Source organism: Astyanax mexicanus, chromosome 23, assembly GCF_023375975.1.
Source record: "Astyanax mexicanus isolate ESR-SI-001 chromosome 23, AstMex3_surface, whole genome shotgun sequence".
NCBI lineage: Eukaryota > Metazoa > Chordata > Actinopteri > Characiformes > Acestrorhamphidae > Astyanax > Astyanax mexicanus.
Window position 1 is genome coordinate 12,140,264 of NC_064430.1, and position 26,998 is coordinate 12,167,261.

Consider the following 26,998-nt stretch of genomic DNA (forward strand, 5'->3'; position numbering starts at 1 on the left):
TAAGATTCGTATCACAATACAGGGGTACAGGGTGATTGTTTATCGTAACATATTGTGATACTGTAATTATGGCAATATACTGCTTTTATTTAAATCACATTTTAGGAAAACACTCATAGCATAGCCTACATTAGCCAGATTTAGAGCCCCATTTCGTAGACCATTTAAAAATAGAAATTCCTACTTCACAAAAATCAATTTGTTTTTTTTTTTTTACTGAAATATGCTTGGCCTCAGGGGTGCTAGCATCAGTAAGATAATCAGCTAGCCATACAAACTTTCATGTTCCATTCCATTCCAAATGTATGTGGACACCGCTTCTCAAAAATGTATCAAGCTACTTTAAGTTGCAACCATTCCTGCTGACAGGTGTGCGCATATACACATAGCAGAATAGCATGAGACTCGATGCTGTGTTCTCTGGACTGATGATGTGTTGATTACCCAACATAATGACCTCACAATCGCATTTGGTGATCAGTGCATTCAAATCCTCACAGCAATGCTTCAGAATCTAGTAGAATGCATTCCCTGGACAGTACAGAGTGTTAACTTTTGTTTACACACTGTATCCTTCTTTTGATGGTGTTTAATGTTTTCTTTTTGTTCATTTTAGAACCTGAAACACAAAAGTGTGAATTTTACAACATAATTACAAAGACGACACAAACGCATCACATTTGTTTTTGATAACTGTGCTGTGATTTATTGCATGGGTATTCATGAATACATCTGAGCCAGAACCGTGGATATTGGCATTGTATTGGTGTGTACAGAGGATTTACCAATGGCACTGATTAATAACCCTTAAACCGCTTTCTGATTTCTTTAGATGTCTGAACTTCATCCCAGCGTTAGAATTACGCTACAAGCAGGTAACAAGGTGCTAAAAGTCAGTCAGTCCTAAATCTTTCTACAGAAATGTAACTGTGGGCATGTTTGAAAACATTAAGGTCAATCATTCATACGAATGAACAGATCAAATCAAACAGGCATTTTAACATTTAAATATGGAAACTCTGCAAAAAGAACAAAAATAGGGTTACACCACCACCTGCTGGTCAGTTAGTGAACTGCAATGATTACTCATTTCAGGATGACAGGAGCAGAAAAAATGTTTGATGGAAAAAAAAATGAAACATGAAAATAAAATCAGCAAAAATAAACTAAAAAGAGAAAGAAAACTAATCTCCCTTTTTAAAGTAAGTAGACCAGCCACACATTAAAATAACACGTTCCTATTTGACTGTTAAAATGGTCTCTCTCAACTTTCACAAAGTAACTTGTCAACTTGGTCACTCAATATTTGATATTCCTTTAAAGCAGAAGAAAATGTGACTGGGATTTACAGACACACATACAGCTTCTGGGCTCAAAATCACACCGTATATCTCTGCTGTATTTAAGTTCCTCATACAAATAAACACACTGATGATTACAACCCATTTGGGGACTGCCTGGTTTTCACATTTCAAAATGTTCTTTATGTGTGGACTTCTCAATCAAGTAATCAATCAATCAATCAATCAATCAATCAATCAATCAATCAATCAATCAATGTATCTCTCTCTCAATCTCGTTCTTTCAGCATAATAAGGCCATGGAAAGTGTCGAGACACACTGCCTACAGCTGGCATGGTCCACCAGTATGACCCCAGTCAGTGTCGAGAAAAAGAAGAGAAAAATAGCAGTGTATGTGTGAGGCTGTCGATGTGTGTGTGTGTGTAATTGTGTGTATATACTGTATATGCTCACTCAAACAAACACAGACAGACAGACAGATGCACAAACACACACCGGTTCAGACCCTCATGCACCATCATCCTCGCCGCCACTGCCATACATAACATATAAATCAGTTAAACACACTTTCTTTTTCAGAAATAACCAGCCAGCTTTGCAAGTATACACATATACAGGATTCAGACACATACATGCAAAAACAAACAAACAAAAACACTCATATACACACATACACACACACACGGAAACAAAGACAACATATGCTGATGATGTGTGTCGGCATCGTCAAAAAAAGGCTGCAGTGTTTGTGGTGTGAGCAACATCAAATTCTGTATAATCCTGTAAAAATCATATGAAAGTTTCCTTTGTTTTTTGTTTGAGATATTTTATCTGATTTACTGTTTTTTTTATGTATTTTTCCTGCTTAGGTTAGATTTGTGTTTTTTTTTTGTATAAATCCATTGAGTCAGCACATGACAAAAGATTTTCACTCATGAAAAAAAAAAGAAAAATAACAGAAAAAATACCTTCATGCATAAATCCTGTCCTGAAACTCATTGATTGCATTTTTTGTGTTCATTTTTTTCTCTATATGTATCTTCTTTATCATTTAAAAACTCTCATTTACTTTAACTTTACAACTTTTTTTTTCTCCATTGAGTCTTTTATATATTTTTTTTATTTCCATTTTTCCTTATTGAGGCACAAGTCCAGGGCTTCAATGTTTTAAAGTAGTGCTCCCCGAGTCTTCATCTCTTCCTACAGTCTCTCTATGGTCCTCCAAACCCACTAGGAGGAGCCCTGCAGTGTAAAGAACAGGCACAGCTCCACCGGTAGCAGAAGCAGTACAGAAGCCAGTGGGGAAAGAAATGAACCCTCTCCTGCATGAATGATCTCAGCCTCTGGGACTCCTCCCCTTTTGTAAATTTTCTTTGTTTTTTTGTCTTGTTTTGTTCCTTTTTTTTTTTTTTTAACTGCTTTAAAAAGAAGATTTTGCACATTCCTCAAACAGGGGGTTGAAGAGTAATAACACTGCCGGTGCCCCTTTGTGGTCAGAGGAGTAAAAGCAGGTGTGAGTCTCTGAGAACAGGGCTCCCTATCTGCACAGATCCTCGTGGACCGCCTCCCGCTGAGGTTTCCTCCTCTTGCTGTTGCCATGGTGATGGGCCTTGCTGCTTTGGAGGCTCTTGTTGCTGGAGATGCTCGGCTGGCCTTGAGAGTTTTTGCTTGACCGGATCTGTCGGCTCTGCTGAAGGAAAAAGAGGAGAGTTAAAGAAATTCAATTAATCATGTCCTTGACCCTTTACTTGTATTTTTTTAAATATAATTTTATTTAAATTCTTTTCCATTTTCTCCCTAATTTACATGGCCAATTTCCCAACCTACTCATTAGGACTCCCCCTAACACTAGCGATGCCCCTCAACACTAGGAGGGTGAAGACTAGCACATGCCTCCTCCGATACATGGGAAGTCAGTCACCAGCTCTTTTTGAACTGCTGCTGATGTACTGTAGCATTGCTGAGTAGCATCACAGCGCGCTCGGAGAAAAGCAAAGCGACTTGGTTCCAATACATCAGCTCACAGACGCCTTGTGCTGATCGACATCACCCTAGGAGTGATGAGGGGAAAGAACCAATGTTACCTTGCTGCCTTTGTGGCTGGTGGTGGGTGTAGTCATGGAGTGATTCTGTGCTCTGTGATTGGTCAGATTCCTCTCCGGGTTTTCTCTGTGAGCAGCTGAGCCCCGCACAGCCAGCTGTTTGACTGTCTTACAGGGTGTTCCATCAGAATCCTGTAAGCAGAAAACAGGCAGTGGTCAGTGGATGTGTAAAACAATAGACTAAACAGGCAAAAAAACATCAGCATGTCAGCGTGAACGCACTCACCGCATCACTGGATGCTGTAGAGGAAGGAGAGGGCGATGAGGATGAAGACTGCGATGAGGGTGAGGAGGGAGGTGGGGAGGAAGAGTTGGAGGACGCTTTGCTCCGGGAAGCAGCAGGAACGACTACGACCTCATCAGATAGGTTGTTATTACACTCATCCAGCTTCTGAGGTTCCACAAGGAGAGTGACGTCATTTCCTGTAGAATCACAGAGAAGTATTAGTTTTCTTTTTATACAGCTCTGCATAAGCTACATAGAGCAGTTTTCAGCACAATGAGCCCAGAGTAGCCATGCTGGAAACAGTATTCCCCCATTAAAGTGCGTGCACCATAAAAAAATGGTGCTTTACCTAACAGTAGAACAGACTTTAGTCAATGTATATTATTAAAAAAGGTGTTGAGATTAACGCAACCCAATCCCAACCGATTGGCCGAGGTGTGTTAGACTGAAATAAACTAGAGATCGCTGTGTTTTTCTATAGTATGCCTTCTCACATGTTAATCACTCCACACACGTTTTTTTTTGGTGTCATTTGGGGTGCTAAAACTTTAAAAAAGGTCACAAAGAACAGTACTTTACAATAATTTTTAATTCTTTTGCAAGTAATCATCTTGTATTGGAGATCATTTAAATTTTGATTATAAGTGTATGATGTATTAGATGCAGTAAAAGACAGAACAGTATACAAGTGCTACAGCTGGTTTCATCATAAACCCCACAACTTCTCTCAAGTGGGATTCTTTTTTTATCATCATCATCATCATCATCATCATTATTATTATTATTATTATTGCCATTGCCTAAAAAATACTAAATTAAAATATTTTATTGATTTTCCTTGATATGGACATTAGATGGTTAAGGTAAGAATACTACATAATGTGGCTTTAATATACATTAGTAATTAAATAAATAAAATGGTACACTATATGTCCATTGTTATGGCAGGACAACAAATATGAGCACTGATTTAGGATTAGAACTATCTAGTTCTGTATTCTAAAGAAATGTGGAGTTTTTGTATCCAAGATTAGCACTTCTAATTCTAATAACTCTTTAAACATACCGCATGATCATCATGCAGGAGAGAGGTTCCGACATTAAGTAGACGTAAGTGAAAAAGAAGAATTACCATTACAGTTGATGGGGGGCTCACTTTGAGACTGCCCACCCCACTGTTCGCTGATCCAGTCGCGGTACTCAGCTACTTCTCGAGTGACACGGATTATTCGACCCAGAATGCTTTAATGTAGAAAAAGAAAGACAACAAAAAGGAAAGCAGTCATTCATCTGATTTATATCATCTTGTTCAGATGTGATAATAGTAATCTGCATTGTCTTCTGAATCAGTAAGCATTGAGATGTGTGTATTCTAACCTCTCAGACTTGTTGTTGGGGTAGTACTTGGCAATAGAAGAGACAGCGTGGCTCAGAACAACGTATGCATAATCGAATGCTTGTTTAACCTGCATAGCCCCGTACGAACTCCTACCAACGTCATTACCTGCAAACATACAAAATATATAAAGAGAAAGCAACTTTAACAATATTGTAATTATTGTTTTTTCAACAAGTGACTGTATGTGTGTGTCTATGTAAATTGGTGTACCTGGCTGCAGTGGATCCTCGATATACAGCATGGACGGCCTGTATCCGTCCAGCATTCCTTTCAGCACTTCCTCCTTGGCCACATATGAGCCGCCATCTTTGATTCGGATGCCTGTCTTCAGGTAGTTAAAGTGCCGGCCATACAGTTCGAAGAACTCGATCAGCAGGACGCCCATATTAGAATTCGGACTACACGCGTCCTCTCTGTAGTGCAGCTACACAAACAACACAAACACACAGGTTACAAACAAGTTCTTCTTCATCTCATGACCAGTATCTCACAAAATATACCACATTTAAACAGCCTGTTCAACTGTTTTCCTGAAGACCTCTCGGATCAACAGCTTGTGTTTTTGAGGTCACTCAACTCTGCTTGTTTGTGCATGCACTGGGGGTGGGGTGGGACATGCACAGATGCTTGTGTGTGTGTGTGTGCTACATACCTGTAGGAAACTAACAGCCATGAGAAACAGGCTGTAGGATCCAATTCCTCCAGTGAAGACCTCGTTCAACTCTCTCTGCAGCAGGAACTGTTTTAGCACCAGCACCAAATATGGCAACACAGGGAATTTCTGAAACAAACAAGAATAAAAATAAGAGTCACTACAAAACAGGTGTGTGGTACCCAGACTGACATTCACACATGTGTTCCAAGGTCATAGATCTCTTCTGCTAGATTTCTTCTGCTACGAGTTACAAAATAATAATAAACTATGATTTATATTATTATTTAGCACATAGAACACCTTGTAGTTTTATAATTACAGACTGCAGTGCTATAATCTATTTCTCTGCATACTTTATTATCAACCTATTTCACCATTTTTGCAATGACCCGGACCACCACAGAGCAGGTATAATTTGGGTGGTGGGTCACTCTCTCAGCACTGCAGTGACTAGCTCTGCACGACTAGGGCAAAATATCCAATTGCGATTTTTCCACAGAATACTGAGATTGTGATTATTTTTAATCCATTAAATCCTAAACTATATATATATATATATATATATATATATATATATATATATATATATATAAACTTCTTCTCACAGAAAATATTCCCAGGATTCTCAGATTAAATGCAGTTGCCAGTTTTACTTTTAAATTTTTCGATTCAAATGAATAAATAAATCAATTATAATAATATAAGTATGTATGTGTGAGTGTGTATATACATAATATGCATTTATGTATTTATCTTTATTTTCTTTATTGGACAGAACTAAATGATAGAACATAAATATTTAGGACATTGTCACCTTGGCTACGGCTCATTCTGCTCCTCCTGTCATTCCCGCTGAGCATGGGAGTGACCATAAGCCCAAAGACTACAATCCCCAGCACTTTACGGACTACAAACGCGGTGATGTCACGGCATACTTGCCGCAACCTTGTGACGTGTCTCCAAAGGAGCAGGTTGCGTCTTCACATGCACACCTACAGGCTATTGCCTAATTCAAACCACAGCTCCTGCGATTGAAATATCGCGTCCATTGAAATCGCGACTTCAATAATAAAAAAAAAACGATTAATCGTTCAGGCCTAGCAGTGACACTGACGTGGTGGTGTGGTGCATTAGTGTGGGTTGTGCTGGCAAAAGTGAATCAGACACAGCAGTACTGCTGGAGTTTTTAAACACACCTCAGTGTCACTGCTGGACTGAGAAATGCGTCTCCAAATAGGAAGATGCTTGTGGCTATTATTCCTGATGTTTAAGATGTACTGGAAGAGATTTGTGTTCTTGAATACATTAACACCGCTATAACATGTAGCTCAAATATATCTCAGCTTATCTCCTGAAGTAGTTTACTTTACCACAGTTGTATTTGTGTTAAATGAGTTTTGGGTACATTAACACTTGCATTTTTATGTGGATTGGCCTCATATACAGATATAATCCTTACATCTGGATGAAAAACCATCCCGCACAACTGTGTCCTCTCCTTTACCTTTTTAAAATCTTTGATGAGATTGGCAGCCTTCACCCCACTGCAAACGTTAAAGCTGATGTCCACTTTGACCTCAGTGTGCGAGTCAGTCAGTTTGATTATGGGAACCTGCACGAAAGAACAAACAATGTCAGCTTTGCTACATCTTACTGTCATTCTAGCATATTACGCAGATTCCACATATGACTAATCCAGACACAGACTGACAGTCAAGTCTCTCTCACACACAGACAAAGACACACACACACTGTAAGTACCGTTGCTTTGTCGAGTACTTTGACAGAGTTCTCATCTGCGACGTTCCTTTTGCGTAGTGCTTCCTCCAGCGTCCACAACGGAAGTGTTTCCCAGTTCCCGAAGACCACCAGGTCTATATCACTGAATCACAAATAGAGAGCATTACAAACATATCCACACACAAACACACACAAACATTCATCTACAGCAGCGGTTTTCAACCTGAACGGCCATGACCCCCCCCCCCCCCCCCCCCCTTAAATGATGAATAAAACACTATAGAGGGCTGTGGAAAGTTTTGTGGTGGTTAAACAGGCTGTGAGATGCAAAAGTATGGGAATTCCTGATCTACAGATTGCAATTTTTTACTTTTTTTTTCAATTACAATTTTAGACTACATAGTGTCTGAGCATTACAACAATGAAAATATGAACTTATGTTTAATATGAGAGTATACCTGCTTTCTATTTAAACTAAAAAGTGAAAATAGCTGTGCAGGCACAAGTACTAAATGAGGGGATTTGGCTTTGTGCTATAGCAAAAAAACAAAACAAAAAAACGTTATGAGATAAATGAAAGTTTTAGTTTAATTGCAACACAATGACAAATTTATATAATGAAAGTTTTTTTTTTTAATTAAAAGAAAAAAGTAATTTGAGGTTAAATTAAAGTTAAACTTTGAAACAAAGCATTTTCATCAGGATTCTGTCAGTCAAAACAACATGTTTATGAAAATAAGGATGTTTTTAATATACTCAACAAGGTGACAAGTAAGTGCTTGTAACCCTATAAAAGTTATTTCTAGTGCAGGGCAGTCTACTAAGATATGTTTAATAGTTTGAGGAGTATCACAGAAATGGCAGGTTGGAGTCTGTTCGCAGTATGTAAGAGCAGTATGTCCAATTCGGCACCCAGTCATGATTGTCTGAGCTTGTCTATTAAGGAAGTCCATATTGCATTTAATATTAATGAAAGGAATTGAAAGGAAAAAGCTGCAATTCTCTATTAAGAACGAAAAGATCTTTCTTCTCAATTTCAACTTGCTAAAGCTCACATGGCTAATGAAACAATAGTTTGTGGACAGTCGATAAGAAAATTTAAATGGTTTAAACGAGAAATATCATCTTTGGAGAAAGAAAAACACTGCATTCCAGAATAAAAATAGCATCTGTAAAACATGATATCAGGGTTTGGGCCTGTTGTGCTTAATCTGGGCCAGAATGGCTTGCCATTACTAAAAGAACAATGAAATCTGAATTAAATATCAACATAATTTGAAGGAGAATGTCAGGATATCTGTCTGTGAACTAAATCTCAAGAGAACATGCAGAAAAAAACAACTAAACTAAATCAATCAGTTTAAAATGTTTCATTATTTAAACTGTTTACTAAAACAGTAGTTTTAAACAGTATCAACTAGTGTTTATTAACAGAACAGCAGAGCAGCACAAGTTGTAGAGCCAAAAAAAACTGCATAGGTTTTAATCAGCCAGACCTCCATGTTCCAGACCTGTTACTTTGTATTACATCAGGCTAATTGCTCTATGTGTAAAAATACACAAGTTTTTTTTTCTGAGTATTCCTGTAATTACTGAGGGCTATAAATGCTTCTATTCTCAGAAACTCTGATACTACATACTGGAGGTTAAGCGAATGCTTCTGGTCACGGATATACGCAGAGGCTGATTAATTCCACTAATCCAGATTTAGTAATCCAGGTGGCGTGTAAATGTAGTACAACTGTGACGTGAATGTGGCATCCACCCACACTCGAGATCAGCTGAATAAATTTAACCCTTGCATACCAGTACATTCTCACGCACAAACATAAATCTATAATAAACACTGTCATTAATCTGTAGCTTGTAGTGCAGGCGAACCTTAACTCAACTGTGCATTAAAAAAAAGACATTAGATTAGACTAGATTACATCTCCCCAATGTATTTTTTTACTATATTTAATACACAGAGAGAATAACAACTATAACATCTAGTTGGATCACTGACCTATAAAAAAGTCTAGAAAAAAAATGTGTTTTTATTACCACTAAACATAAATATGTATAGACCATGATACTAACCATGATACTATCCCCACCGTGTTTCACAGATGGGATAAAAGTTTTTATGTTAAAATTCACTGTTTTCCTTTCTCTATACATCTCTAGACAGCTTCTCATTTACATGAAAAATATGTTAAAGATGGATAAACATACTTTTGGAGATTTGGAGATAAAACAGTCTTTCGCTCACTAGATACCTAAACGTTACACTAAAGAGCCAATCACGAATGAAAAATAAGTAAAAAAAAAAAAAAAAAAAAAAAAACCCTGAAGATTTAAGCTTACCTTGTAGGCAAATACAGGCCCGTGCTGAAACTGCCAAACACTTGCACCTGCCAAAAACAACATAAGTAACATTTTAAATATTTTATTTAAATACCACATAAGAAAATGCATTACTTTCATCCTCTCCTCTACTTTCAGCACTGGTAGCATGAGAGGATAGCAGTGTTTTGGCTAAAACTGGGGACAAGCACAAATATGAGAGTTAATATATAAATACATAAACAGAAACAACAATTCTAATTCAATCATTTGAGAGCACTGCTGTGAAGATTTGATTGCACCTAATAACAACAGTGTTAAGCACAAGCACAAATATTGTATTGGCGTGTCCATAAACATTTGGACATCTAATTATACTATACGTCATTATTACTTTTATTACACTGATTTTATTCCTTTAACTTTTAACCCTCTAACAAATGAAACTAGATTTACAGTTTTGGAATGTATGTGCAGAAATGTACATGAAATACACATAATACCATCATCATCATGTCACAATTCCAATATCAATAGCATACAGATTTTAAAGTCAATGTTTTCTACAACAATGCAAAGAAGAATGTTTAAAAATTTTAAGTTTAAGTCGAAATATTTTACTACAGCTATATTTTGTTTTGCATTACTGTATCAAATTCCAAAAAGTTTTTTTTTTATTTGTTTGAACTGTCTAAATGTAAAGACTGTAACCCTGACCACTATATAGCAGTGCTGTACTCTGTGGTTAGATCCCACTGTTCTCTTACTCAGATTTAAAAAAAAAATATGTTGATGTGTATGTAGTGTTTTTTAAAGAGTTTTCCTATAATGTGATTTAAACCATCGCAATATACTGCGTTGCTTACAGTATCGCAATACATTATGATTTATAACCAGTGTATTGTGATATGTTCTGAATTAGGAAGTTTGTGTTAAACATAGCTCTATTCATGAACAGTGTATAAAAGGTGATAGACCTGAGTTTCATTTCCAGCCTTTGTGTGAAAAGGCTTTTATTCTTTTGGATTTTAACTAATAAATGTCAGCATTCACTAACTGTGTGTGTGTGTGTGTGTGTGTGTGTGAGAGAGAGAGTGAGAGAGAGTGTGAGAGTGAGAGAGTGAGAGAGAGAGAGAGAGAGAGAGAGATCAGATAGTTTCAGAATGCTTTTCTTCCTTACTTAATATAAAACACATTTGTAGAACAAATTTCCCGATTCATAACCTCAGCGGTTTAAAGAGGCTTTGTGACGTAGCTACGTGTGTGCGTTTGTTGGACTCAAAAATAGAAGTTAAATCCTTTATTCACCCTTTGCTCTCTTTACACAGTTAAACCCTCAATCTCCTTATATAAACACACAGCTAGAAACTGATGCTGGCCTCTGCACTGAGGTAAACACTACGCTGCAGACGCTTTTCTGAAACGTGGTTAAGCTACTCATGAGAACAGAAAAAACTGAGTGTAAACAGAACCTGAGAGCATTGATAAGAACCAGAGAGGAGGGCAATGTGATATGTTACTGTTTCTGTACTGTACAGTATTCCACACTATGCTGTTCTGAGTAGACCACAAACAGCATTAGTACATATATGTGGTCAGAAACTGTGGGGGGGGGGGGGGGGGGGAGACCACTTAAAATTTTTGAGTTTCTTTGATTTAAAAAATTGAAAACCAAATTGAAAACCTCAAACCAAGCTGAAATTGCTAGAATGAGTGGAATAAAGTTACCCAAAAGCAGTGTGTAAGACTAGTGGAGGAGAACATACCAAGATGCATGAAAACTGTGATTAAAATCCAGGGTTATTCCACCAAATACTGTTTTCTGAACTTGTTAAGAAATCAATATAAATATGAACATGTTTTCTTTTAATTATTTAAGGTCTGAAAGCTTTGCATTAATTGCTATTTTTCTGCAAATAAAAATGCTCTAAATGACAATATTCTTATTTGGAATTTAGGAGAAATGTTGTCCGTAGTTTATAGAACAAAACAACAATGATCATTTTACTCAAACATAAACCTATAAATAGCAAAATCAGAGAAACTGATTCAGAAACTGAAGTGGTCTCTTAATTTTATTCAGAACTGTATATAGATATTGCGATATATTGTACTGAATCGATACGCTGTGTCAAAAACATAGGCACTCTAAGCTCCCAAAGACTCTTTCCCCAAATTTGACCTATAAAATTCACTAAAGTTATGGCTTCATTACTCCATGTGGTGGCGATAATCAAATAAATAGAATAAACCTGCAGTGAGGAATATTGTTTGTTCTTTGAAACTGTAATAACCAATAAATGCATAATTTCAGGTATTTGCTCATTTTGGGAGTACTTTATTATTTTCTATTTGGTCTAGGGCAATAAAAGTTTAGCTGTCAATGTGCAGTAAGACATGCATTGATGCAGGAGCCTTAACAATGACGCAATGAAAAAAAGGACTACCGTATTTTTCGGACTATAAGGCGCACCTTATTATAAGGCGCACGATGAATGAACGGTCTATTTTTAGTGTTAGTCCATACACAAGGCGCACTGGATTATAAGGCGCACTAAATGAAACTTTATTTATATCAGTAACAATAACTCTGAGCAATAAATCCTTCACAATATCTGTGAAAAATAACAACATCTCTGAGCAATAAATCAACAAGCACAGCAAGTACGTATTACTCCGCGACGCTCCTGACAACGGTAGCCGCAACGCTCCGACAGACCATAATATTATGTTGAAGCACAGCAAGTACGTATTACTCCGCGAGGCTCCTGACAACGGTAGCCGCAACGCTCCGACAGACCATAATATTATGTTGAAGCACAGCAAGTACCGCATTACTCCGCGAGGCTTCTGACTATAATAGCGTGTTGTGCCGAATTCGGTGAATAAAACGGTTTTAAAACAGAGATAAAGATTGGATAAGTTTCATTTCTGGATGAAGTGATTTCCAGCGCTGTTTGGATATAACTGTGGATTACAGGAGACTGGATTGATGGATTCTCTTTAGTCTGGACGCGTTTTGAAGGTAGGACCTGTGGCTGAGCGCGGGTGTGTGTTCGGGGGGTGGCGGCAGTAACCGGAGGTTACCCCAGGACAAAAGGAGAGCCTTTTATTACTGGAAACATGCGCTCTGACGCAGCTCTAATTCATGAAACATACATCCTACAGTAAAAGCACAGTTCTGGAATCCGGAGAGCCAGACGGTTCGAATGGTGTATGACATGACCGCATTCGATGAAATATGGACGAACGATAAACGCAAATATGAGAGTTATGAATTATTAAAATCATAACCAAGGCATATTTCGCCCTAAATGTTTATTTTCTGAAAGGATATTCCGCTAAATAGCTCAAAAGCAGAGATTCTAAGCTTTAAAATGGTATATTGGATGTCTATATTGAACCTGTAACTGTTCATAACTATTCAGAAACACAGCCAGTTATGAAATATTAAATATTTCTGGCCCGCCGGTGGGCCAGCGCGTGTTAAGAGGTTAACTTCACTTAGAAGTGGGCGCTAAAAAGAAACAGTTTGTGCTATTACCCCAGAACGGGTGGAAAGGAAAGTTTACCGGCACCTTGTTCTGGCCACGGAGCTACACAAGCAAAATCCATACACAAGGCGCACTGCATTATAAGGCGCAATGACGATTTTTGGGAAAAAATAAGTATTTTAAGTGTGCCTTATAGCCCGAAAAATACGGTAATCGAAAAATAGCCTCCAGCTTAGGCTACTAAAATAGTAATTAATTGCATCAAATGTCCCAGGACACCATTTTATTTCAAAAACTAAATAAGGCTTAAATAATAACTCAACCATTAATTGCTAGAGCATTCAGAGCTCATTTCCCTTTCGTTAAAGTTTTCCTTTCATTTCGTGTCAAGACTTTTGACACAGCCTTTATTTACAAATGGTCAATTCTGACACTTTGCTGATCAATTTAACGTTCAAAAACGTATGCACGTGTATGTAAATGTATACAAAGTCAAAAACACTACGCCAGTTCACTGCGATCTGATTTACAGCTCAAAATGAGAGCTTCAGAAAGACACAGCAGCGTGTTTGGAGGAAAGGACAGTCACGTGAGCGATATGTTCGCTGCCAAGCATTCAGAGCAGTTCTAGTCTTAAAACAGATTGTGTGTGGGAGAGCTAAAGTGAATAAGAGGCAGTCTGCATGTTTACTAAACATTCCAGTGGGACAGTGAAAGACGACTCTGCTGTCCTCTCAAACTGGCCTCTTCAATGTCCACACACTAACCTGAACCAACCTATTCTAACCCAATAAACTGTTTTAGCTTTAATTCAGGCCCAACTTCACTTTTCCTTTTACGTCAAACAGAATTGTAACCCTATATTTTAGTTACACTAAAGTGATGCAGGTAAAACAGGCAAAATCCAATCTTTTTAAATTGTTTTGAGTCACTTTGGATATGTTTACCTTACAATCCCAATTAAACAATTTGGATTTTCTGCTAAGATCGGATTTTATACGCTTATTTATTCTTTTTTTTGCGCCAATATGGCCAATATTTCAAACCACTATTTGCTGCTGTATTTATTGTATGCAAGAAAAGAACGAAAACGGTCCAATCAATTTAAGCAAATTAATTATTTATGTGACAGTTTATTTATTTTTAATAGTTTATACTGGGTGTATAATCTCTCTGAAAGTTATAAATGTGCATATCAGTATCGGCAAGTATATACAGTACCTGTGTTATATTAGATATCGACCCAGAATTACAAAATCGGTGCATCCTCAAGGTTTATGCACATTGCACACTTTGTTGTTCTGGCACACTGCCTGACTAAAACAGCTATAACTACATGCGCACAGTAGGGGAGTAAGAAAATATCAATAATTTAAAGTATTACAATAATATGCTTTGCAATACTGTATCAATTCTCCAAAAAAAACCACACGATTGATTTTAAATTGTTAGTTTACATGTTATCAGGAAATATCTTAATGAAGAGAAAAAAAAAAAAAAAAAACAGGCAGGTAAAAAAAAAAAAACTGAAACTTCAAAACACTGCTCCCTCAGCACCCCACCCCATCCTTCCTGTTTGTTGTCTGAAAGTCTTATCCGATTGGCTGATATGGACCTGATGTTGCATGATGAGACTGAGGAAATATCCATACAGTAAATCTAAAAACTATTAGAATGTTTATACATTACATTCTATTAAACTGCTTCTCAGTCAATTGTCCAAATATGTAAAAGACCTGACGGACTATGCAGAAGGAAGCATGATATATATTTAAAAAATACAATTTTTTCACACTATTTCTTATCTATCCTAAGTCTGTGTCAATGTCAGTGTAAAAAAAAAAGGAAAGACGTACGTCTGCAGTGGGCCACAGGTCCTTAATGACTCTCTCGATCCTGTCCACGACCTCAAACCTCATCCGCTCTTCCTCTGGCCGGGGAGACATATACTCATAGAAGTCTTTAATCTCCTCATGGAGCCTACATACAGAAATACACAGAAAAAATGGACAGAACAACAGAAAGTTAAGTATGCATGTGACTCATGTTAACCCTGTATTTTTTACTGTATTTAAAAAAAAAAAAAGTACACAAAATTCAACATAGGAGATCTACTACATTGAGTAGTTTCTGTAAAATAAACTCTACTCTAATGAATTCTAGAGATTAATGATAGTGTTAAAGAAAGCCTAGAAAACCTAGGCTAACTGTTACATCAAACTAATTATATATGAAATCTGCACTGCTCTCACAGAGACAAACTTATCAGAGACAACCTGACACACTCTTCCAACAGACAAAAGCTGCTACGGGTGGGCTGCTCCATGTGCGTGATTCTTATAAGTTTATAAGTAAGATTTTAATGCTTGATTAAAAAAAAAAAAAAAAAAAAAAAAAACCTAAACGACATTTTTCAAATCTGGGAGATCACATGACATTAAAGGTGGTTCTACTATTTAAACAAGGTTGTCAAACATTGAAAATGGATGTAAATTAAGTCCCCTGACACTACAGGAAGCTTTGTTGTGCATGTGCATTAATTGTCCAGGTTTAGCTGTGGCCCAGTTTCCTCTTTCCCTCTTTCACACGCACACCTGTCATTACCTTTTTTACTAACATTAGTGCCAGCTAATGCCAGCCAACACCAGCCAAGCTTATGCCAGGCCTGCCACAGACTGGCATGCCATTACACATGCACACAAACATACACACACAAACTAATACGCATTAATACAACAAAATAGATAACTACACTGACTGAGTATTTGACTGACTGAGATTTGAGGGGGAAAGAGACAGACAGACCTTGCCAAGCTAAATGCTGCTCATACATAAACAGTAAAAATGTTGTTAAGTGCTGATACAGTGTGTGTGTGTGTGTGTGTGTGTGTGTGTGTGTGTGTGTGTTTCTGTGCTTATTATAGGTCAGCCACTTAGGTCACCTTGCCCTGGCCACACACACACACACCACACCGTGCCAGCCAGCAGATGGGCTACAGTCCAGTGGTCTGAACCTTATGCCCTACTTTATTACTACACAGAAATATCTTTAATTTACAGCATCTGTTCCATCTCCTCTGGAATAATAATGAAGAAATAAATAAATCTATTAAAAAAAAAAAGAAAACAACATAATAAAAATAAAAACTGTATACAACATAGTCAGATTTTTAAAAGCAATAATCAAAATCCATATAATTATTATTCTATTATTTTGTATTGAGAGAAAGTCTATTTTGTATTTGTTTAGCTATGCTATTTATTGTAAAGCTTAAGGGTATTTTTTGTAGAATTTAAGTTTGCAATTTATCTGCATGCACATTTGTTTATTGGTAACATTGGTTTAGTTACATTACATAATTTTTATGCTTTATTATTTTATACAACATTATAATTGTATACTAGTGGTCTAACAAAGCATTGTTGCAAAATTTGACAATGTGCATAAAAGGAACATACAATTCCAAGTTCTGTTATAAAATTTTATGCTGCTGCATTGTTTGAATACCAAAGGTCACAATCCTGATAGTTCACGTTAAAGAGCCAGTGGGCGTAAGCAAAGGATGGAGGATGTCAATCATTTTTGATTGAAGCCAATCACGCAAGCGTTTTTTCCCCACTATGTTTTTGGCTCTCAAAAAAGTTTTGGTAGACAGGTCCTTCACCAGCCCTCAAAAGCCAAAAGAAATAACAGATTTCCAATTTAGTGGAGTAAAAAGTAAGGTGTTTGAATTTTAAATGCAGCCAAAGTAAAGTTTAAAAAAAAAAAAAAACCTTTATGAAATGAGTAGAGTAATGAATTACATTTCCTTTGTTACTGTTCACTTAGACAATGACCCTTTCACTCTAGATTGTCTAAACATGCAAGTTATTTATTTGTTTCAGAAATAAAACAGCACAGTAGTTTGTTTAGGCATATAATAGTACAGTTAAGAAAACAGAAAGAAGGAAAAAAAAAAGTCTAATTTTTCCCATTTAAAAATTGTTCTAAATATCGTAAGAAAATCAAATCATGAATCCAGAATCATGATTTCACACGAATCATGAGCAGAGTGCATCATTGCACCCCTACTGTATATCAAATCAAGTATAAATGACTTTGTACATCAAGTCAAAGCTTGGTATGGTACTGTTGCAGTAGTACATTCAAAATGAAATAGTCCCCATAGCCCATCCCTTCTCTGAAATTCCTACAGTGATGTAACAGCTTACTGCTGGAAGGCAGGGTGGACACTAACTTCACACTAATATCCTCATCACTCAGCAGCAGGTGTGAAGAAGACACACCCCTAAAAATAAGACCGAGCAAAGCCAATAAATTCTGTTCTCTGACATGTTTGTGCTTGTTAGTGATGAGCTGCTTAACAAACAAATTAGGCAGGACATATTGTACAATATATGGACATGACCTCAATTATTTTTGCTGACCTCTAATTATTTTATTTCCTATACTTGTTTTCATTCCGTATTGGATTTGGTTTTGGATTTTATTTACAATGTAGGAATATTTTTAATAATGTGAAGTTCATAACTATTTAAAAGGGTATAATAACATTATTATGCTATTATATTGTCACTAAATACGTGCCATAAAGAATTATTAAAACGACAAGAAAATAACTTATGAAGGACAATATATCATCGACATATAAAAAAATGTTAATGTGATCGGTCTTATGCGCTTTTCTACAAACTTGATCCTACAAACAATTCATCGAAACACAATTCACAGAACTGCAAGTATACTTAATAATTTACTAAGTGTAGAGTGCCTGTTTTTTTAGGCTTCTGTTCATGCTTTTGGTAACACTATTTTAAGGAACACAAATTAGGCGCTTATTCGTGTTTTATTATTTGCTTAATAAAGCCTTAATTAGACATTTGTAAATGATTTATTCACTACTTATTGGGCTTTATTCTGTGTAAGTGTTATTGGTGCTTAATTAGGGGTCTGTGACTGATTAAATATTTATTCAGTTCTTTTTAGTGTCTTATTAATGATGAACTACTGCTTATTACAGACTAATAACAACATGTAGAATAAGCTAATAGTCAATGCTTAATAATCTGCTTAACAGGGTGCTAACATAACTGTTTATTGTGCACTATAAGAACTAATACAGCCATTATTATTATCATTTCCACATAACAGACCACTAATTAAGCACGAATAACACTTCCACATAATAAAGCCTAATTAATAATGAATAAATCATTTACAAATGTCTAATTAGGGCTTTATTAAGCAAATAATAAGACACGAATAAGCGCCTAATTTGTGTTCCTTAAAATAAAGTGTTACCATTCTTTTTATTTGAGCCGCTTTGGCATACAGTTACTGGATTACTGGATTACTATAATGCAATCAGCTTCTCTTGCTCATCTGCAATTAGTTCAAAATGCTGCAGCCCGAATGGTAACTGGTATGAACAATGACTGTTCCAATCTTTCCAGTTCAACAGAAATGAAGCCAAATTTTTTTGCTATTTTATCGAATTTACAACCTCTACTATGTGGAGACTTGCCTGCTATCTGGTTAATCTGCTCCGTCAGGTCACCTACATTGATTTCAGGGTACAGCCTAAAGCAAATATTTCCAATCAATACCAGTTTGTCCAGTTAGTGAAATATTTTAACAGTAAAAAGTTATGGATGTATTTTATTTTAAAACTATTTAACCTTTCTATAAAATTCCAGAACTGGAGCCTGAAAGAGGAACCAAAGTTACTACAATCCAGTTTAACCCTCTGTCCAAATGTCAGCATTCACCAGTAATGATTAATGAAAAAAATAAGGTTTAAATAGGTATTTGGACAAAGGTCAAAGGCCAACAGCACATCATATGACATATATGAAACATTATAATAACTTTTCTGTGGTAAAAAAAAAATAAAACATTTCCCAGAAACTGCAACCAATGGGGATGGGCAGAGTTACACCCCAACATCATACTGCAACCAGCCTGCAGAGGCTTCACTTGTGGCATTTTCACACCTGTAATTACAACTTTATTTTCTGGGTAATTAGTCAGGTTAAACTGTACCTGAACAGCCGTTTACCTCAAATAAATGGAGTATATTTGATAGTTTGGTCGGATCAAGATCAGATCACGTTCACACCAAAATAACACTCCATGTGTTCGCACCACAGTACGATTACTCTGCCCTTAAAGACGGTTATTGATCTAGACTAACTGTAAGATACAGTGAATTAAAATGCTATATTAAATGATATAAAGGAAATAAATAAATAAAAATATATAAATAAAGCACACCCACCCACACCCACAGTGAGGTCAGCTACGAGGCATTCTCTGAGTGTGGTGGTCCTGTTCAAAAACATAATATCCTCAGGTGCAAACACTTGGACACACAGACAGAACAGAAGCAGCCTGACAGCATTCAGGAGTACAGCATTCATTACTGTCACATGAGCTCAGTCACCGAGAGACAAACACCCTGCAGACACACAGCCAAAACCACTCCAGCTCCCTGCGTGAGTATGTGTGCGTGCAACAGTGAGAAAGAAAGAGATAGATAGAGAGAGAGAGAGAAAAGAGTGGGTAAAAGTGTTGTACATAAAAGTAGGACACAAATATATGGGTTGAAGAAAGGGGGAAATTCTAATCAAATATGAACAGGCAGAGTCACTTCTTCTTCTGTGCAGGCAGGGCTTCACTAATGTCAGAACCCAGAACCAGGATCACCCTGAATCACCCAGGATCGTCCCTTCTAGAACTTTCGTCTAATTCTCTAGATTTTATAGAAAATCTTGAGCTTTGTACACAGGTGTGTCATTTGAAAACCATGTTGAATAATTTTAAAGAGCAACAAACTTCCACAAAAAATATTCAGACACTGCAACTGAAATACATTTTTTTTTAAATATCATAAATAAACAAAATAACACTGCTCACTTACTGATATTTAGCAAGTTGTCTACGCCAAGAAAAACATAATGGCCCATTTGAAAGTCAGCAATAAGACAATAATGTAATTATCGTGACAGACTTATAGCTAGGGCTGGGCAATATGTCAAAAATCTGTCTTGTATATATTTGGAATCAGATTGATCCGCTCCAAAAGGAGATCGCATCACACCTGCCCAGTTTAAAATGATACTTCCGCATTCTCGGTGCAATTACCCATTCTCACCAGAGGGGGCCCTAATTCCTAAAACTTACAGATATCAGCTTTAAATATTTCCTGTACAATTAAACAGGGTTTTTTTTTTTTAACACTTGCTCTAACGAAATTAACAGTTGGGTCAGTGTTCTTTAAGTACTGATAATATCCTTGATAATATTAATTATGTATAAACGTAGGCTTTTTTCTAAATATCCATTCATCCAAGAACCATGTTATAGATTTTTAATCGGACTGTCAATATAACGACAAAGGGAATAAAGAAAAAGGGGAAAATTGAGTTCAGTTGAATTTAAGTGTGCTCCAATAGCTTACTGTAGAAGCCTGGAGTAGTCTTGAGATGTGCTTTTCTTTCAGTGGAAAAAAGCTATTTAGAGTAATGTGCAGATTTAGTACTTTAGTACTTTTAATACTTTTCTTCTTTTGTTTTATTTCATCACATTTTCTGTCCAATTCGGAACTCCTAGCATCACTAGTAATGCCTCAAACACTAGAAGGGTGAAGACTAGCACATGCCTCCTACGATAGTTGACCTGCTCTAACCTGTATAAATCTAACCTGTGCTGAATCACAGCAGGAAAGATGTAGGAAGAGAGTCCTATCCACTGACCCATCCATACAGAGCAAGTTCAATTGTGCTCTCTCAGATTCTGGCCGCTGAAGGCAAGCAGTATTGATCCAGATTCTCAGATTACAGTGGTATATTGGCATACTACTTAACTGCGAGTTTCTGCTGTCCTCATAAGTCAAGCCTGAATAGAAATGTATTCACTCTACTGTGAATATTTGTAGGTGTTGATGCTCGGCAGTATTCCAAGTTTCATTTCATTTTAAGTGTGCCCAACAGTTTCATTTCTGTAAGTAGAGAGGGAAACAAAGGAGAATAGGGAGAGGGAGTGGAAGGGAGGAAAGAGAAAAGGAGAAAAAGAATATGATTTGCTTCCTAGGGAGAAAAATAGAGGCACATACACTGCTTGGCTATATAAACCCCTTCCATGAAGTTCTCTAAACTCTACAGTTTTTAAGGTAATCTGAAGCTACATCAAGTATGAAGGTCTGTAGTGATTGGTGACCTCTGCACACCATGAACCTCAGCATTTGCTGACCCACTGTTGCTTTCATTTTTTTTTTTATAATAGCACTGACAGTTGACTGTGGAATATTTAGTAGAGTAAATTTCACGACTCGACTTGTACAGGTGCTGCATCCTATAATAACACCACACTGGTATTTAGTTTGTAGAGGAAGTCTGCATGTCTAAATGCTTGGTTTTATACACCTGTGGCCATTAAAAAAGTGATTAGAACCCAAGTTCAATTATTTAAATGGATAAGTGAATACTTTGGAAATACGATTTTTTTGCTCCGATCCAATTTGTCTATCTGGACGGTTCACATTCACAAATGTAAGTAATCTGTATCTGTGTGTAATTTGAACAAATCTGTTCCTGAACACCTCACATGCACGCATTGTTACGTGTATAAACGTTGGCTTCTTCACCAACAACAAAATACATCATATTTGAGAGACGACTCGTAGCTTTATAAGGGGAAATGGATGAGTGTTAGCAGCTCATATGTGGAGCATTTTTTGCTGGAGTGGAGAAACAGTAAACAGCTGGTCTGAAGTTCATGCTCAGATCGAGGAGGTGAAAAAAGGCCAGGCAGATTGCTTTTGCTGTTTTTCGCACCAAGAGATGTGTGCATATGAGAGAGAAGCACACAGCACATGCGTAAAATAAAAAAATAAAAACATGAATTCTGATTTGACCATTCACATTCGTGACGCATTTCCATGGATCAGATACATATCTGAGTTAGGACCACATATGAAAGTGAATCAAATCTGATTAAAAACAAACAAACAAAAAAAAAACGGATTTGGCATGTTCACACAGCCATGGAAAAAAAAAAATCAGATATGAGCCACACTGACCAATAAAATTCTAATTTAAGTCCATTCAGACTGGTAGTGTGAACATAGCTGTTGCCAAGCAAGAGGTGATTAGAGAATCACAAATATCATTGATTAACGTCAATTGATCAATTGGATAAGTTCAGCTTAATGATGACACAAAGAGTCAATTCTTATGACTTCCAGAAGCACCGTCGACACATTGACACACTGTGCCCAGTTCAGACAGAGCTAAATTTGTCATACCAGACTACATCTAATCAGAGACAAGCTAGCATTCAAGTGTATGAGCTCATGACTACTCTATTAATGGCATCTCATGGGACCCTTACTGCTCTGTTAATGGTGTTCCATATATTCATTTTCCAATTGAGGCTGACAGTCTTGTCTGACAAAACCAGACCAAACATAAGCTCGGTCATAAGATTAACTCTCAATCATTGTAAAGGTTTACATAATGCAGATAAAGCCTCCAGTTTGGCTTTAATTAACCTGCTTTACCTTATCTATATAAGATCAGAAAGATCTTTCCAACCTGCCACATGGATGACAAGTGTTTCTTTAGCAACCAAGAAAAAGAAAAATGGAAGCGGTTCTGTTTTTCGTGAAGTTCTATAGGGTTGTGTCAGGTCACAAGACTTTGAAGTTCCTGGTTTAAATGATAGATGGCCACAGTAACCTTGCACACAACTGCAGAGCCTTACTAAACCCAGTGCAAAAAAACAATTCCGGTGAGTTCTGAATGTTTATCATGTCTGACATGTTCGTAGGCTGTGTATAACTAACCTGCTACTTGGAAAAACAGAGTAATGACTTAACACCACTTATCGGATACCCCTCTTAAGAGCACATCACTCTGCCCAGCACAGTGAATCTTACACATAGCCAAGCTAGCAACTACTGTTGCTGACACACTAGACTCCACAGAACAGATTAAAATGTGGTCAATTCTAATTTGTGAAGTACATTTTATCTTAAGAGACTATGCAAAACAAGTCCTGCATGATCACGAACTACCAAGTTTGCCTGGAAAGGTTAATGTAACCTCCAGTACAGTTCTTGTTTGTGGAAAATGACAATGAAATCTGTCTGTCTCCAACCCTCGTAATCCCCTTGTTTTTCTTATCTTTTCACAGATACAAACAGGTCAAGTACAATCTACCTTCAAGACAAGCAAGCACCAGGCTGCTTAAAACATCTTAAATTCTTTTTTTTTTTTTTTTTTTTATATTTGTTCGTCAATCAGCACTCTCTTTTTCTCAGCAGATCAACCTCTCTGACCCCAACCACTCTGGCTTTAAACCAACACATTCTATAGAAACTGCCCTCATAGCAGTTACTGAGAAGTTAAACACTGCATGATCAGCCAAACTGTCACCCGTCCTGATTCGTCTCGACCTCTCTGCAGTCTCTGATAAAGTCAACCACAAGATCCTACATGCCTCCCCTTTTCACAAGTTTTTGTTAATCTAGGAACCACTGTCTCGCTATGGCAGTGGTTTGCGACATAACAAGGACTACAATTGATTATTCTTTACGATTAATCTGATTATTTTTCAGTCGACTATTCACTTTTGTCATGACCTTCATTAACTTAAAATAAAAGAGAGCTGAATTTTGGATTTAAATGATGTTGTTTAAATATGTCAAGTGCTGATATTTGTCAAATCTGCTGTGTTGGAACACTTTGAGACCCAGACCCACTACCCAGTTCGTTTCTTAGGTTTGAATCAGTTACCATAAAGCATTTCCCTCGCATGCGTTGGTTTAATAATAAAAAAAAAAGTTAAAGTGCAAGCACATCAAAATGCATCACAACAAAATGCGTCACAACAAAAAAGTGGTAATAGCTGTATGAGGAGGTCCTGTGTTCCATACTAACATAGTTCAGTGCAATTCAGCATTAGAGAATAGCAGTAGTGATTATGGTAATAAATGGTGATTTATTTTATTTAATAGTAATAAATCAAATATGAGCCGTTGAGCTCAAACATATGAAATACATTCGATAGTTGGGACAATATATTGCACCACAAGGCAATATATTAGGGGGGCCACCATAGTATTAAAAGTAGTACAACAAAGTGTTACTTTTCATCCAATCAGAACAGTGGCATCAAAAAAAAAACAAAGCACAAACACCTCTAGTGGTTGGGTTTTAAACACAACAAGAATGAGTCTTTAAATGCAAAATATATATATAAAAATAAATAAATAAAAGTCAATACTGTGTTTTAGAATCGAGACCAATTGAGTATTGCAAATGGTAATATTGAAATACTTTGATATATCTATACTTTCTCACACCCCTATGTCATTCACATGTTTCTGTTGAGTCACTCATTACACAACGTCACAGAACTTTGCGCTCACATGGCCATAACGGTCAAATGGTTAAACTTCTGGACCAATAGGAAAGTTCTATCACACCTACGCATCAAAGCCTATAGATAAAAGCAGTGGGTTTGCAGCATTGTCAGTTCTGCATAGCAGAGTCAGTGAGACCATAAGTTTCGTTTCAGCAGTACACAGCACTACTGTCTATATAAGTTTCATTTCCTCAGAAGAGGCTCCTGGCTGCTCCAATCGCATTAGATCAGAGCAGCCAATCAGGAAGTCAGTCAGCCCTGTTACCATGGTTATACAGCCATGTGATACAAACACATTCTTACACAGGGGCTGTCTTGTAATTGAAGCTTTGGTATGCACACACACACATTAAATTGTTCTGCTGGTTATCATATGAAAACTTATGTAACACTCATTTTTCAGATATACACAAACACATGCATCCTACTAATATAAATAAATGCACAAGAGAGAGAGAAAGGAGAGAGAGAAAGAGAGGGCAAGACAAGGAAAGAGAAAAGACAGATAACACATGAAGACTGCATGACACAAAACAAACCAGTGGAGACATTAAACAAACACAAATTCCACAGACAAGAGATGGGGACCAGATTAAGGAGTCACTGAAACGGCATGTATTATCACAATACATTGCCCACAATAAAAATATATCAATACTGCAATTCTGTAAACTCGATATATCACACGTCAATTCTCTACTTCACAGCACCTGTGTTACTGAAGAAATTAAAATGTTCCTGAATAAGCAAATACCCAGAATTATGGATTTAATGGTGGCATAAGTTGTGAATTTAACATACTCTTTACCGCAGGTTTAACCTACTCATTAGATAAGCGTCTCTACGTGGAAGAATGAAGTAGTAACTTTAGTAAGTAAAACTGGACGGCGAGTTTTATGGAGTTTATAGCGCCTATATTTCAATAACAACAAAGATATTTTACGCCACATATGGATACTTAAAATCTCATAACTAATACACAGCATTAATTGAGTTCAGTATCTGTGTTACATTTTAATTTGAACACAAAAATCTATAGCTTACAAACAGCTCTAACATTGCATATGGTCAAAAATCCAAGTTTTTTTTGTAATGATCAATTTGCTAAATAAAAAAGGGGATATTAATTCCTTTTTCAATATAACCAAAATTTGGTTTTCAATATCTTGTATCAGTATTAATATCTATCACCATAACCTTAACCTATTATTATTCAAGCTTATTTTTTATTTTTTTTTTACCTATTTCCACCTGAAATTACATACCCACATATTAAGGCTTTTTACTCTAATATTACATCACCCGGAATGATTTTATATTGCACTGTAATAAAACTTTTAATAAAAAGTTTAAGGAAAAAAATTAATTATAAAAAAAACACTTAATTATTGAAATTAAATTATTCTAATATTAATAACAGTAAAAAAAAAATAATTTGAGAAATAATAACATATTCTAGCTAACCCTAACATTCTAGCTGCATTGAACTAATGAACTACCCTTTGCCTACTTGACAGCATGAATAACCCTTTCCTAGTACTGAAGACGGCCGGTATAAGTTACTCTTTACTGGCTACAAGTCAGGCAGCTAAAGAGGGAGGCAGTGCAGGCTAGCTGGTTCTGCTGGGGCCTGGGTGGAACCTGACACTGGACCTTCCAGAGCCAAAAATGTGTGGGGATCCCATCAGACACTCAGCAAAGGAATGTGTGCTTGCGTCTTTATCGCTGCTCTGCTGTCTTACTTCATCTTTTACTCTCATTTTTCACCATTACTCTCGCAGTATTGCTCCCTCCCGCCCACTGCAATCAAAATCACTAACACATGAACTCACCCACCATCCCAAAAACGGAAGACCAATATCTACTCCAGAGGCTTTCCCCAGTCTTTTTTATATTTTCACAACAGCAGTGTTACTTGGGAGCCACACGCAGGAGCTGGAACTCCCTCGCTTCGCAGAATCCGATTGGTCAGAGCCTTTTTGACATCACAGAGGAGTCAGGTGTCTGGGTAGAAGGAGGCGGGGTTTGTTTTGGACGGCTGAGACTCGCTCAACGTGCTGCGAATATAAACAATGGCAAATTCCCCACCGCCCAGCCCATGGGCCACGCCACACATGCGTGTACATGCAGCTCACTTTAGAAAACGACTCACCCATGAAACAAGCTGCCTCATTTTTCTTTTTTCGCACGTCTCCCTGTGATCGAGGGTCCCGACACCAGTGCTAAAAAAAAAAAAATCAGCTTGCGACTACCGTGCATCTATATGAATGATTTTGCTTGGAGGGGCATGCAGAGAGGCTTGAGAGAATTCATTTGAATTTAAA

General features: G+C 36.9%; 1 protein-coding gene across 2 annotated transcripts in view; it reads right to left on the minus strand.

The window, feature by feature from the left end:
• Positions 1–679: 679 nt before the first annotated feature.
• Positions 680–26,998, minus strand: part of tent4b (terminal nucleotidyltransferase 4B) — a 32,792-nt gene continuing 6,473 nt past the window's right edge. The window contains exons 2-12 of one of the 2 annotated variants that reach the window (XM_049471398.1): positions 15,103–15,226; positions 9,774–9,820; positions 7,446–7,566; positions 7,189–7,296; positions 5,682–5,810; positions 5,240–5,453; positions 5,008–5,134; positions 4,763–4,872; positions 3,631–3,827; positions 3,387–3,536; positions 680–2,992 (exon numbers count right to left, since the gene is read on the minus strand). In XM_049471398.1, the coding sequence (XP_049327355.1) occupies positions 2,840–2,992; positions 3,387–3,536; positions 3,631–3,827; positions 4,763–4,872; positions 5,008–5,134; positions 5,240–5,453; positions 5,682–5,810; positions 7,189–7,296; positions 7,446–7,566; positions 9,774–9,820; positions 15,103–15,226 (1,480 nt within the window). In that variant the 3' untranslated portion in view covers positions 680–2,839. The remainder of the gene's footprint in view (positions 2,993–3,386; positions 3,537–3,630; positions 3,828–4,762; positions 4,873–5,007; positions 5,135–5,239; positions 5,454–5,681; positions 5,811–7,188; positions 7,297–7,445; positions 7,567–9,773; positions 9,821–15,102; positions 15,227–26,998) is intronic. The other variant, XM_007244836.4, reaches the window with a different exon arrangement.